At 47.3% G+C, this 15,000-nt stretch overlaps 1 protein-coding gene across 1 annotated transcript in view; it reads left to right on the top strand.

Moving 5' to 3' along the window:
* Positions 1-15,000, top strand: part of LOC134441441 (DNA nucleotidylexotransferase-like) — a 202,133-nt gene that overhangs the window by 89,305 nt on the left and 97,828 nt on the right. The window contains exon 9 of the mRNA XM_063191754.1: positions 10,737-10,988. Within this exon, the coding sequence (XP_063047824.1) occupies positions 10,737-10,988 (252 nt within the window). The remainder of the gene's footprint in view (positions 1-10,736; positions 10,989-15,000) is intronic.

Genomic DNA, 15,000 nt, shown 5'->3' on the forward strand with positions numbered 1-15,000 from the left:
TGTGTGTGTGTGTGTGTGTGTGTGAGTAGGTGATATAAGGAGCTATATAAGGAGGTGTGTGTGTGTGTGCGTGTGCGTGTGCGTGTGCGTGTGCGTGTGCGTGTGTGTGTGTGTGTGTGTGTGTGTGTTGAGCCATGCTATGCTGGTGTGTCACCTATCTACTGAGTGACTTGAAAAGACCTGCCTGAAGTGAGCTCAAAAGTGCCAAAGTGCTGTCCTGTCAAGTATTTGCAAAGCTAATACTTAACCCAAAGTCAACTTTTGAAGTTGTTATACTTATACTTATACTTATACTTGTACTTGTACTTGTACTTGCACTTGTACATGTACGTGTACTTGCACTTACACTTGTACTTATACTTGTTCCTGTGAGTTTCCTGAAAACAGTGTTGTGTGTTTTGTGGCTATTGTAGTCATTATCACAATGTTATGACATGCTGGCTTCAGGTGCGTATTTTCAAAGCAGTTAATTTACTGTGATCAGGCTAATTGCCGGGAAAAGGTTGCACTGGCATTTCAAAAGCCCACCCCTGTGTTCATTCCATGTACACAAATTTGCCTGACTAAACTGAAACAGCTTTGAACATTTGAGATAAAAGGAAATTTCTATCGAAAATATTTTCAAAGGGCAAAAAAGTTCAAATTAAACATTTAGGCTACCCCCTGGAGGAAAAACATGATATCAGTGAACGAACATAAAAGCCATGCTGTGGCTTTCAGTGAAGATTTTTCTGATTACATTTCATTCTGGAAGAGAAGAGAAGAGAAGAGAAGAGAAGAGAAGAGAAGAGAAGAGAAGAGAAGAGAAGAGAAGAGAAGAGAAGAGAAGAGAAGAGAAGAGAAGAGAAGAGGAAAATAATGCTGCTTTTGGTAGCGTGTTGCTAAATGCTTCACATCGTAAAACAGGAATGGCAGTATTGGTAGTGGTGCAGCTGAAGGCAAACTAACCCAAACTAACCCAAATTCATACATAACATTTTAAGGTTTTTTTAAGATATTGTTTGTATCCCAGTAACTCAGTCTGTGAGAGGCCAATATAGCGTGAATGTTTGAGGATGTTTGAAACAACCCCTCGTCCCCCCAACTAGTGATTTAAAATCGCCTTTGACACTTGTAATTGGATAAGATTACAACTGTGTGTGACATCATTCAATGTGACATCACTTCCTGAAAGTGCTCTGTAAACTCAGATACTGGCCTTGTTAGGGCCCTTTTTCTCTGTACCTGACCAGCTGTTAACATCTCTCTAGGGAGGGAGAGCGGGAGATAGTGGGAGAAGGCCTTGGCCATTTTGTACCGTAGTACCGTAGTACCGTAGTACCGTAGAGTGAAGTAACAATTAATTTTGAAGGAAAGTAAGGTAGAGCCTTAATATAATGTAATATACACAATACATTAATACATACACACATACGGTAATACACATAGTATAGACGATGCAGGCCAGGTAACACATATTGCACACAACTGGATACGTACATTACATTATGACATTACGTCACACCAACATAATGAACAGCTCAGCATACACACAATACCAAAGACAAAATGAACGGATGAAAATGTGGCAGCAGCAGTAACGACAGCAGAGGGGCCTGTGTGACGGATGATCTTGTCGTACGCTGATGGGGAGGCGAAATGTTCCTTGTAATTGCACACGAGCAGCGCACCTCCACTCGAATCCCACAGAGACAACGGACGTGGGAATTCTGCTGCTCATTCACCAGCATCTGCAGCCGGTGTGAATATCGATGTTAACGTAAGTTAATTACATCATGAGGGTCGTGGTGTGGGAGTTAGAGGGAAAAGAGAGTGTCTGTTCGGATGTAATAGGATGGGGAGGGCGGGGAGATGGGGAATACAGAGGATGGAAAGGAGAGCAGGATGAGTGAATGGGAGGAGAAAGTTGTTTGGAGGAGACGAGGAGAGAGGGGGAGAATGATGATGTTAAGCGGAGGAGAGAAGGCAAAACAGACAAGAGGAGGAGGCGGGGGTGTGGAGGGGGGTGGAGAGGATTTTGGAAGAAAGATGGAGTTGTGAGAGGCAATGGAAATGAACAAGGTAACGGTTTGCACACCCAACCACGTAACTCAACCAGCGGTGGAGAGAGGAAGTCAAGGTGAGTGTGGCCTTGTGAGAGTCACCATCTCTGATAATGTAACGTAGACATGAGATAGGAGGAGAGGAGGAGAGGAGCAGTGCACCACTCTCCAACTGGAAAACTGAGAGAAGGAGGACAAGATAGGATGAAGGAGGATGAGAGAAGGTAAGAGATTGGAGGTGGAGTGGAGATATCAAGATGAGGGTGGCAGGTGGAGGGTCTCGGTCTGATCACGCAACTCAGACATGCGATGGAGTATTGCCAGCTCCTCATGGAGTGTGTTTACAGCAGGGGCATGTCATGTTGATGTTGTAGTACTGCTCTCTAACAGGGCAGTGAGTGAGTCCTTGGCAGTATTCATAAATGTGTCATCGCGTCATCATGATAAATGTCCTAAAGCATAAGCACAAATAACAGTCATTACTGTATGCTTGACCAAAGGAGTGTGTGTGTGTGTGTGTGTGTGTGCGTGCGTGCGTTCGTACGTTCGTGTGTGCGTGCATGAGAGAGAGAGAGAGAGAGAGAGAGAGAGAGAGAGAGAGAGAGAGAGAGAGAGAGAGAGAGAGAGAGAGAGAGAGAGAGAGAGAGAGAGACAGAGATACTCTGTTTGGTTAAAAGAGTTTGTACCATAGGCTGGAGAAAATGTAAAAACAACAGTAACAAAAAGTAAACAAAACTGCCATAACCTGAGCAGAATCTCAGGATATCACAGAGTTGCACATTGTCTTGTTATTATGGGCATGTTTATTGTGTTGTTACATGAAGATATAGCTAAGTCATAAAATGTAAACAGACCTGCTCTACAGACAACACAAGGATACTAGTAGTCATGGAAACTGCAGCTAATGTGCCATTTGGGATGGCATGGTGTTGGTAGTGGTCTGCTGTGTATACCGGTACTCTGTCTCTCTCCTGTAGTGTCTCTCTCCTGAAGGCAGTTACATGAACCTATATTCACTGCAGTCTAAGCAGTTTTATAGGCTTGACCAGTCCCTCAGAATATATTCCATCTTGGGGGATACTAGAGGCTTACTACACTCATGTTATTAGTTTATAATGCATCCCTCATTGCTGGGCATTGTTTGCAAGACTTGTAAATACCTTTGTTTTTGTGCCATATTTAGTGTGGAAGTTGCCTTTAGGCGAAGAAACGAGCCGCACAACTTCTCACATTAAGACTCTGTGAGTCGCGTTTAATAACTTAACATAACTGACTAAAAACATGGCGCCGCGCATGACAGAAAAGCCGGCAATATCAAACGTCATCGGAACACTTAAAGGGACCGCAACAATAACAGGTATCACACAACATAGCATTTAACCGAACATATAGTACGTGAATTATGTCATTGGTGAGAGCACCACACATGCCCCCCCAGAATTCACACTATCAGAACCTGAGAGAGAGAGAGAGAGAGAGAGAGAGAGAGAGAGAGAGAGAGAGAGAGAGAGAGAGAGAGAGAGAGAGAGGAAAAACAAAAATTTGGTTATCAACGGCGTGGGGGACGAATCAAACGTCCAGTGCGGCTCCTCCGAATGAGAGAAGGCGGAACCGCCCCCTCGGTGGCTGTCTGCAAGGCACCCCTGCGGCGTGGCCGAGTGGCAGGAGGAACGAGAAGAGGGGGCCTAGTCAGAGGTCGTCCCCGTTTCGGGGGTTTCGCCAGCTCAACAGGCCGGGCCAGATCTAGGTGGGCAGGTTTAAGGCGGTCCACTGATACACACTCCTGCCTGCCTCCAATGTCCACCACAAAGTGCTTGTCCCCCCGTTTCCACAACGCGGAAAGGGCCCTCGTAAGGCGGACGGAGAGGTCCGCGGTGGCTATCCACTCGGATAAAAACATAGTCAGCAGACTGAAGGCCGCTGGGGACGTGAGAGTTCGGTAAACAGTGGCGGGAGGTAGGTAGTGGAGCAAAACAGCCTGGCATTGTCCAACAGGGTGGATCGCTGGAGTGTGGCTGACCAAGGGCTCGTGGTGTTGGGGACAAACTCCCCGGGGACCCGTAGCGGCTGGCCATAGACCAGTTCTGCGGAGGAGGCCTGGAGGTCTTTCTTAGGTGCAGTCCTGATGCCCAGCATGACCCATGGGAGCCTGTCAGCCCAGGAACAGTCCTTCAGGCTAGAACGCAGGGAGGCCTTCATCGACCTATGAAAACGTTCACAGAGGCCATTACTCTGGGGATGGTAGGCTGTGGTGCGGTGGAGTTTAACCCCCAAGCTCCCTGCGACAGCGTTCCAAAGCTCAGAGGTAAACTGAGCGCCTCGGTCTGATGAAATGTCCGATGGGGTGCCGAAACGTGACACCCAGGTGCCGATAAATGCCCGTGCCACATCAGCTGATGTTGTTGATGACAGTGGAACAGCCTCAGCCCACCTTGTGGTCCTGTCGACCATCGTTCGTGAGCACGTGAGTGTAACCTAGCGAGGGTGGAAGTGGGCCAACTAGGTCGATGTTGACGTGGTCGAAACGTCGTTCTGGCACCTGAAAAACTGTTCCAGTGGCGCTTTGGTGTGGCGGTGTACTTTGCCACGCTGGCACCCCCATGCAGGTGCGCGCCCAGCCTCTCACGTCCTTTTTCAGTCCGCGCCACACAAACTTGGCTGACACCAACTTGACTGAGGCCTTGGTTCCTGGGTGTGAGAGGCCATGGATGGTGTCAAAAACAGGCTGCTTCCACTTCGCAGGTACCACAGGCCTAGGAGAGCCCAAGGAGATGTCACAGAGCAGAGTAGTAGTGCCAGCCTCGTCGAATGTCACATCCTGTAGCTGTAGTCCAGTAGCAGACGAACGGAGAGCCTGCACTCCCGGGTCCGCGGCCTGCTCTGCTGCCATGCCGCTGTAGTCCAGGCCGAGGTGGACCGCCGCTGCGAGAGCACGGGAGAGGCAGTCAGCAACAGGGTTGTGCTTGCCAGAGAGGTGTGTAATGTCCGTGGTGAACTCGGAGATGTAAGTGAGCTGCCGCTGCTGTCTGCCAGACCATGGCTGAGTGACCTTGGACATGGCGAAAGTCAGTGGCTTGTGGTCCACAAAGACGGTGAACTGGCGTCCCTCCAGCAGTGAACGAAAGTGTCGGATGGCCAGGTACACACCAAGTAGCTCCCGGTCGAAAGTGCTATACTTCCGTTCACTGGGACGCAACTGCCTGCTGAAAAAAGCGAGAGGCTGCCAAGCGTCACCCACCCATTGCTCGAAGACCGCACCGACAGCGTAGTCTGAGGCGTCTGTGGTCAGTGCGATCGGGACGGAGGACGGAGGAGGCGGGATGGGCCAACATGGCGGCCTTAGCAAGGGCTGATTTAGCGTCCGCAAAAGCCTTGTCTCTCTCCGGGCTCCAGTCCACAGTGTGTTTAGGCTTGCCGCCTTTCAGAGCCTCATACAAGGGTCGCATGGTTTGGGCGGCCCTGGGGAGAAACGGTGGTAAAAAGTTCACCATGCCCAGGAACTCCTGTAATGCTCTGATGGTGACTGGGCGTGGGAAAGCGGTGATGGCCTCCACTTTCGACGGAAGAGGAACGATCCCGTCCTTCGTGACTCTGTGCCCCAGAAAGTCTATGGCGGGCAGGCCGAACTCGCACTTGGCCGGATTGATGATGAGCCCGTGCTCGGTAAGCCGCTCAAACAGAGTGCGAAGGTGCGAAAGGTGCTCTGAAGGAGATGTGCTGGCCACCAGGATGTCGTCAAGGTACACAAAAACAAAAGGCAGATCCCGTAACACAGAGTCCATGAGCCGTTGGAAAGTTTGAGCAGCGTTTTTGAGCCCGAATGGTGTGCGCAGGAACTCAAACAAACCGAATGGCGTGATCACAGCTGTTTTTGGGATGTCGAGAGGGTGTACGGGCACCTGATGGTATCCTCTGATCAAGTCCACTTTGGAAAAAATGACCTTGCCAGCCAGGTGTGCTGAAAAATCCTGGATGTGGGGCACTGGGTAGCGGTCGGGCGTTGTCGCGTCGTTGAGCCGTCGGTAGTCCCCGCAAGGACGCCAGCCCCCTCCAGGTTTGGGGACGAGGTGCAGGGGGGAGGCCCAAGGACTGTTGGAGCGTTGCACAATCTCCAGGCGCTCCATGGACTCGAACTTCGTCTTGGCTACGGCAAGCTTGTTCGGCTCGAGGCGTCGAGAGCGGGCGAATACAGGCGGGCCAGTAGTGTCGATGTGGTGCTCCACACCGTGCTTGGCCGTGGAAGAGGAGAAGGTGGGCTGAGTGAGTGCAGGGAACTCGGCGAGCAGGCGTTGGAAACTGTCGGTGACAGAGAGCAGGCTGGAGAGGTGTACTGCGCCAGAGTCGCTGATCGCACAGGCATAAAATACGAACAGAAAGTGACGGCGTCGATCAAGCGCTGATTTTTAACGTCCACTAACAGTCCATATGCACACAAAAAATCTGAACCCAAGAGGGGAACAGCAACCTTGGCCGTCACAAAGTCCCAGCTAAAGCGTTGCCCTCCAAAACACAGTTCAACATGCCTAGTGCCATACGTACGGATAGGGCTTCCATTGGCGGCTTCCATGGGGGGGCCGTGGGTGTCTGCCACCACGTCCACTGTGAAGCAGGCAGTAGACTCCGCTGTGCCCCAGTGTCGCAGAGGAATCGCCGGCCGGAGATGGAGTCGTGGATGAAGAGCTGCCTGCCGGCATGGGCCGACGCTCCACGGCCACTAGTGAGCGCCGGCCTTGGCTTTTCCCGTTCTACTGAAGCTGCATGGAGAACGGCATTGCTTGGCCTTGGAGCCAAACCTGGCATGGTAGTAGCACAAACCCGAAGACTGCTGCCGACGCGGGGCCGCTGCTGCGACGGAGCATGTGATCATCCTCCAGAACCTCAGATACAGCACCAGCAGGAGGAGAGCAGCTGCGCAGGGTTGTTGTTGACTAGCCAGGAAACACTTGTCAGCCTCAGCAGCCAGTTCTCTGCAATCCGTGCTGGCAGTGTTGGCCAAAGCAGATCTCACATGAGCAGGCAGCTGGCGCAGGAAAAGGTGGAGGAAAAGGAAATCTGGCTTGTTGTCGCCGAGCAGATCGAGCATTCGGTCCATTAGCTCTGAGGGCTTGCTATCGCCGAGCCCTTGAAGAGAGAAAAGCCTACTGGCCCTCTCAGTGTCAGACAGTTCGAAAGTTTTCAGTAATTTTTCCTTCAGAGTTTCATATTTCCTCGTCAGAGGAGGACGTTTAAGAAGGCTCACCACTCTCGACGCCGTAGAACTTCCGAGGGCAGACACCACGTAGTAGTATTGCGTTTCGTCGGCGGTAATCTGACGCAAGGCAAACTGTGCCTCAGTCTGAGCGAACCAGGCTGAGGGAGAGGATTCCCAGAACTCGGGGAGCTTGAGAGACACAGCGTTGGCGGTCATGTCGATCTGGATACGTCCAGTAAACAAACGTCGGGGGTCACCAGTGTGGAAGTTGCCTTAAGGCGAAGAAACGAGCCGCACAACTTCTCACATTAAGACTCTGTGAGTCGCGTTTAATAACTTAACATAACTGACTAAAAACATGGCGCCGCGCATGACAGAAAAGCCGGCAATATCAAACGTCATCGGAACACTTAAAGGGACCGCAACAATAACAGGTATCACACAACATAGCATTTAACCGAACATATAGTACGTGAATTATGTCATTGGTGAGAGCACCACAAGGTCATCATTTTATGCATTCATATTTACTGTCCTTGTGTAATGCGCCAGAGGCACATTCACATGCTTCACCTTATGAGAGCCAGGGGGGGAATCATAGGCCGCCTGATCAAGACAAATTGAGCTCGAGAGAAAGATAGAGAGAGAGAGAAAAGAATAGAGATGATCAAATGAGAGAGAGAGGGGGATGAGAGAGAGAGAGAGAGAGAGCGACTTGGTGTCAAAGAAGGCGCTAAGTCAGGGGTGTCAAACATACGGCCCGCGGGCCGCATCCGGCCCGCCAGAGGGTTCCATCCGGCCCGGATGAAAAAAAAATAAAAATAAAATTATTATTATTAATTTTTTTTACATTTTTTTTATTATTTCTTTTTATGAAATAACCGAAATGTGCAATTTCGGCCCTCGGGGCAAAATCGAGACCTGCATGACATTAACCCAATGGTCCCTCTGTTACACTGTATATATGTAGTAAAGTGCACATCACACTTCTATTATAAGTAGTGAATTTGTACTGTAACAGGCATTTGATAAAGCTCATATATTATAGACCTCATATAGGCCTATAGAGATAAAATGTTAATACTTCTTATTCGTATTGTATTGGTATTGGTTGTAATTAAATAATACATATAATTGGATTTGTATTGGTTCCTATTAAGCTCAAACTGGAAACGGGATGTTAGAATGCATGAAAATGCAGGAAATTACAAGAAAAACAATTTTTTCTGGGGGAAAACCCCCAGACCCCCTGCCAAAAAGAACTGTCCCATATTTAATTAATTGACGGTTGCCAATGAATGAATGAAGTCAAGGAAATTTTGCATAGGATTATTAGTATTGCATTGCTTTCTACATATTCAACACACTTAAAACGTGATGGTACTGAACACTAATCCTCTGCTTTACGTTTTTTTTGTTTTTTTTTGCGATGATGTTACTAATGCGGCCCGCTTGAGGTCCACATGGGTTGTATGCGGCCCCCGGACCAAAATGAGTTTGACACCCCTGCGCTAAGTGATTGTTAGACTTGCTGGCAGTGTGTTGTACAGTCTTCTGAACACAGTGGCCATTAGGGCTGGAGTATAAAGGGGGCAGGCGGCCCATCACTCGGTCTGCAATTACCCTCCTTTAGGCCGGCTGCCTCTGCAGATTTATGACCAGTCCGGGGAACACGACGGATCAACAATTATTGCCCGCTCTGAATTAAACTGACAATTTGTAATGCTAATTGCCCCGCGCGGCTGCTACTTTTATGTCTATGTCTGTCTCTGTGCCTCTCTCTCTTTTTCTCTCTCTCTCTCTCTCTCTCTCTCTCTCTCTCTCTCTCTCTCTCTCTCTCTCTCTCTCTCTCTCTCTCTCTCTCTCTCTCTCTCTCTCTCTCTCCCTCTCTCTGCCACAACAGGGCAGGGTTAGAGTAATCAGGCCGGGACGGAGAGGAAATCAATTTGAAGCCTCCACACATCGCACTGCACTTAACTGCACTGCACTGCTCCCCTGACACCACAGACAGGACAGCCTCTTTCTTTGTCTCTGCCCCAGCATGTCTGCCCACTGCTGAACACGCACACATGCACACACACACACACACACACACACACACACACACACACACACACACACACACACACACACACACACACACACACACACACACACACACACGCACACGCACGCACACGCACGTTTGTGTGTTTGTGTTATTATTTTACATTAATGTAATGTACTGTTATTCTTTTTCTATCATTCTTTGCCCTCTCTCAATCTCAATGATAAATATCTTCTCTGATATGAAATAATAAGAAGTCAATTGTTAACAAGATCCACACAGCATGCCTCCCCTCACTGTGGTGAGTGATAGCAAGGACATCTGAGCTGCTACAAAAAGCCACCTGGTGCCTTGCAGTTACAATAGTCTATGCTTGGTAAGCTTTCAAGTTTGAAATCAAAATGATTTGTGCAAAAACACAAAAGCAATATAAAGCAATTATACTGTAAAAATTCGAAGGTTAAAGCATTCTTAGAACAATAAAAAAAAGGTTACAAAACCCCACACAGGTTCACCCATTTGATATTTCAACTCCAATCGCAAAAGAAATTATAGGTAACCTTGGAACAACAGAACTTCTTCGTACACCTGCCTAATGTGTGCTGACAATTTTATTTGCTTATATTTCACTGTGCAAAACAATCTCTGCACACCAGAATGAAAGTCAACTGCGCTGACAGTGTTTGGATTACATTTTAGAAGTGTCAATCCTAGGTTCAGTGAAGTGAAAAAAACAAAACTATCCCTGCTTAAAAAACAAAAAAAGAAACAAACAAAAAGAAAAATCTGACCCGCTCTGAATCTCTGAATAACTTGATTTTAATTAGCAATCATGTCAGGTATACCAGATTTTGATTTTCTGAGGCCTTGGTTACACGTTTGCAGATATTGAATACCCCGCCCCTTTTGTGGATCCTGTGAATGAAATGATTCTCAATAAAGTCAACAGAAACATAGTCATAGAGTATGGGAATATTCACCAAGGAATTAGCTGTTTACTAGGCATGCATGTTAGCATTTTTTTTTAAAAAACAACTTGTACATGTGAAGAGTCCACATGCAAAACCCTCAATATGTGCTTCCAACATGAGTTAACAGCCTTGTGTGAATCATGTCTAGGCCTACATGTAGTATATGTAAAAAAATATTTGTGCCAAAAAAATACAGAAAAAAACGCTTCTCACATTATCTAAAATATACAGTAGACTTGTTATCAAAAGCCTAACCTATGTGATAACTAACTACTACTGTAAAAACCTTGTGATATAAAATTAATGTAAGTTCCTATACTTACATGCCTGGTAAAAAAATGTGCTTTGACTCAAAAAAGGTCAAGGTCAGAAGTCTTCATGTATCCATTTCAGATTTTTTTTAAAAGGGGCACAAGGTAGGATGACGTGGTTTGTGCGTTGCCCGTGGCATGCCTTGTTTACACTATTTCCCTTTCATCTGCCAGGGCATTCTGCTGTACCAGGAGTACCAGGAGTCCACCTTTGACAAGAGCCGGCTGCCCTGCCGCAGGTTCGAGGCCATGGACCACTTTCCAAAATGCTTCCTCATCATCAAGCTCCACGCAGAGGTGGTGCCGGAAGGGGCACTGTCATGTGACCACGGGGACCGCCGTGGTTGGAGAGCGGTGAGGCTGGACCTTGTGGCGCCACCTGCTGACCGGTTCGCCTTCGCACTACTGGGCTGGAGTGGATCGACGGTACAGTATTCACCTTATCCACGATTACAAAGGCGGCACGGTTGCTAGTGTTAAATCATTAAGCAGGCTATGAGCACTCTAACAGGAACTAGACGACAGGGTATTCTGTGGCAGCACGAAAAACGTTTTGTCCAACCTGTTGACTCATTTGTTACATAGTCCTTTCCGTAGTATGTGAGTTACGTAATTTAGTTTGCTACATACTGCGGTGCAGTTAAAAAAAGGGTCACAGGTTTAATCTTTTTACTTTTCGAATGCAGTTAATTCAGTGGTAAGGGTGTTTTGTTGAGATGAAAAAGATATCAGCAAACAGATATCACGCTGATAACAACCCTGAAGGGCTAACTCCAATTAAATGTCAAAGTTTATCTCAATACAGATGGTAGTCAACATTGTTTCCAAGAAAAAAGTAAACAACATGCAAATTTGAGAGTTTACATTGGTCATCGGTATGCCATGCAAATTTAAGCTGGAACGTGCAAGTCCTTGACTTAGCTGTAAGAAATACTGCAACTGCAACTCTTCAAAAAATGTCCCATGTGTTTGAAAAGGAGTTTACAACGACTCTCTTCTCTGGGTCCTCTCGGGACACGCTGTAGTGGTGCCCTGAAGCGTATTTAGAGGAGGTCTAGACAAGTGTTGTAAGACAAGAAGGAGTGCTGTTTCCTGGTTTGCTGCACTGTTACAGATTGCCACATGCATAATTAAAATAATGAAAGGGCACAGAGAGTACAGTATGTGGTGGTAAAATTTGATTTGGATATCAGGAAATGGGATTTTTAAATATTCTGTTCTGTACTGCTGCTCTGGTCACATTTTAACTAAATTCACTTTACTTTTATAAAAATAAATAAAAGAAGATGAAGTTGGAATTGAAGTTAATTTACAGAAAATGTTCTATTCCAAGATTTTAATTTAGAACTCTGAAAGGATACTATACTATAATACACTATACTATACTACTATACTATACTATACTATACTATACTATACTATACTATACTATACTATACTATACTATACTATACTATACTGTCCTATGCTATGCTATGCTATGCTATACTATAGGTTGTGTACACTTTATTCAATTGTCTTAAGGCTTCTATATTGTGACACTGACGTTCCACTGACTGTGAAGCATAGGCAGTGAAAGAGAGTGGACTTTGCAACATGACATTTTCAAATCCAGACAGAGTTCCAGACATCACTTTACTCCTCAGAACTAGACACACTGTACATGGCCAACCACAAATAGCTGTGCCCTCACACGGCTTAACAGCCATGAATTGAATGCAGTAGATTCCCTCCAGTCATCATTATGCCACTCTGGATACAGGTAACTGTAACCGGCCACAGCGGGGGTGGAGGGGTCCAGGCTGACGGCACACACACAAAAAAATATGCACACACGCACACATGCATGCATGTATACACACACACACACACACACACACACACACACACACACACACACACACACACACACACACACACACACACACACACACACACACACACACACACACACACACACACACACACACACACACACACACACACACACACACACAGTGCTCAGCTCTCTCCCCTGAGAATGCAGCAGCTGACAGGTGGAGTTAGTCGCTGCCGCCTACAGATGCAACCTTACAGCTCACAGGGGTGTCACTGAGGTACTTATGCCCTCTGTAAGCACTCTCCATGGGGGCCCCCCGGCACCTCTGATGCCCAACAGCTCTGATTATAGCAGCACCCACACACATGTGCGCACACACACACACACACGCACGCACGCACACACACACGCACACGCACACACACACAGACACACACACATACACACACACACACACAAGCAAAATCCCTCACTGACTGCCTCTACCCCAAAGCTCCCATCCCCTTACCAACCCCCATTACCAGGGGTGTGGCAAAGGGCACAGTTGTCCCAGGCCCAGGGAGAGAGGGGCTTCAGAATTGGATCTTCATTACATTGTATTTATTGGATTGGGGGCCCCTTTCAGATGACTTTGTCCTGGGCCCTACCAAAGCTGTCAGCGGCCCTGCCCATCACACCTACAGCTCCACTGCTGATCTGCCTCCTGGTCCTCCAGAGAGAGTGCGAGCTATCCCACAATTCCCACGAGGCTGTTGACATGCAGGTGACCCCGAGCCTGACAGGCTGGCATTGGGACAAGCTGTAAATAACACTTAGCAGATCGACACGGCTGGAATTTGCAGGTAGAGAGTACAGGAGGTGAATGGAAGGTGAATGGAAGGTGAAGGCAGCACTCAGGGATGGCCAGGCATTGCTAACATGGCAGACACACAGGAACAGATGTACACACAAACATACTGTACAAATACAGCACTTGTGCGCACTCAAGGAGAAACACATGCGTTTGCACATACACGTACACACGTCCACACATTCACACGTAACATACACACACACACACACACACACACACACACACACACACACACACACACACACACACACACACACACACACACACACACACACACACACACACACACACACACACACACACACACACACACACACACACACACACACACACACACACACACACAGAGGAACAGGCATACACATAGCCACGTTGTGCATCCATCCACACATACGTAGCCTATGCATGTACTCACACACATGGACTTATGCACACAAATGCATGTACATACACACACAGATACATAACACAGACACAAACAAACACACACACTCGGGTGCGTGTTGTGAGCATATGATAATGTAATGTGCACAGGGACTGTGGGAGTGAGAACGAGGCCCCTGATGAAACTATCGGAGGGCCACAGCGGGGACGTGCGATTAATCTTGCGCTGCACTTAGTGTCAAACAGCGATGTAAACAAACCCTCTCAGCGGGGAGAGAGGGCCCGACATGGCACAGATGCTATTAGTAGACATGCTCTGCCTATGATGGAGATGAGAGAAGCTACTAGACACACAACTGCATGACCGTAATGGAGATTATTACAGGGGCTATTGCTAGAAATGCTTTGATGAGAATTACAGATATCAAAACACATACGACCATGGTCAGAAAAAACAGGGTTATTTTTGATGACGCACAGAGGCGAAACACGTTGTTCGCTCTGAATAAAAGAGCATAACTCAAACAAGTGTGTGGTAAACTTTTTCCTTCTGAAGGGTTATCTTTTTGTTTGATTGGATGTCAGTTGCTGTATTTACAGTAAAACCTTTTTTGCTCTTGTGGTTGGAAAGCTGTAGGGCACATGGTGACAAACTGTGGAAAGGCTAAACATGTAATTTAGTTTGAATTCTGTTTGATTTTCGAGGTTAAAGGTGTTTTAAAATGCTTGTAGCTGGAGACTATGCTCATTTAGTCACAAAACTGTTTTTGAAAAAGTGGTGATTTCAGTGCAACTGCCAGAGGGAAAAATGTCGTTTTGTGTCCATACATGCTCACTTTGTTCTTGTGTGGTCCTAACATAGTCGCTCCCTTTCCAGATTGAATTTGGTTGTTGGAGGATATTTTAGTGTGCCTTTGGCCATCCTTGCATTGAACTCCGTAATTCAGGCTACCTGAGAACCATGCCGGTGCCCGTTCCCGCACCTAATCGCTAACCGGCCGTCGTGTTCACGCCACAGAAATTAGCGTTTGCGCACTGGAAAGTTGGTTCGCAATGCGAACCGCATAATACTTTTTTTTCCTCAGCGAACCGTGACGACAACGTGGTTGTCAGCAGGTTCATTCGGTTAACACGTGCTGAATAAGTTCAGAGCCTGGTGCGAACACGGGCGGTTCGCAGATAAGCACTTAAGTGCTGAACGTAACTGGTGCGGGCACTGGCACCGGCTCTGTTCTGGTCAGCCTGAAACCCTAACTGTGTCATTTTCCAGGTGCCATGTTATTTTTGTTCTTTTCTTGTTGCCTTTTTGTTTTGTTCACCATGCGGTTACAGTTGTCCATGTAGTGAAAATCTGTGCAACAGAAAGTCATGGTCAAAAGTCA

This window comes from Engraulis encrasicolus, chromosome 24 (genome assembly GCF_034702125.1).
Source record: "Engraulis encrasicolus isolate BLACKSEA-1 chromosome 24, IST_EnEncr_1.0, whole genome shotgun sequence".
Taxonomy (NCBI): domain Eukaryota; kingdom Metazoa; phylum Chordata; class Actinopteri; order Clupeiformes; family Engraulidae; genus Engraulis; species Engraulis encrasicolus.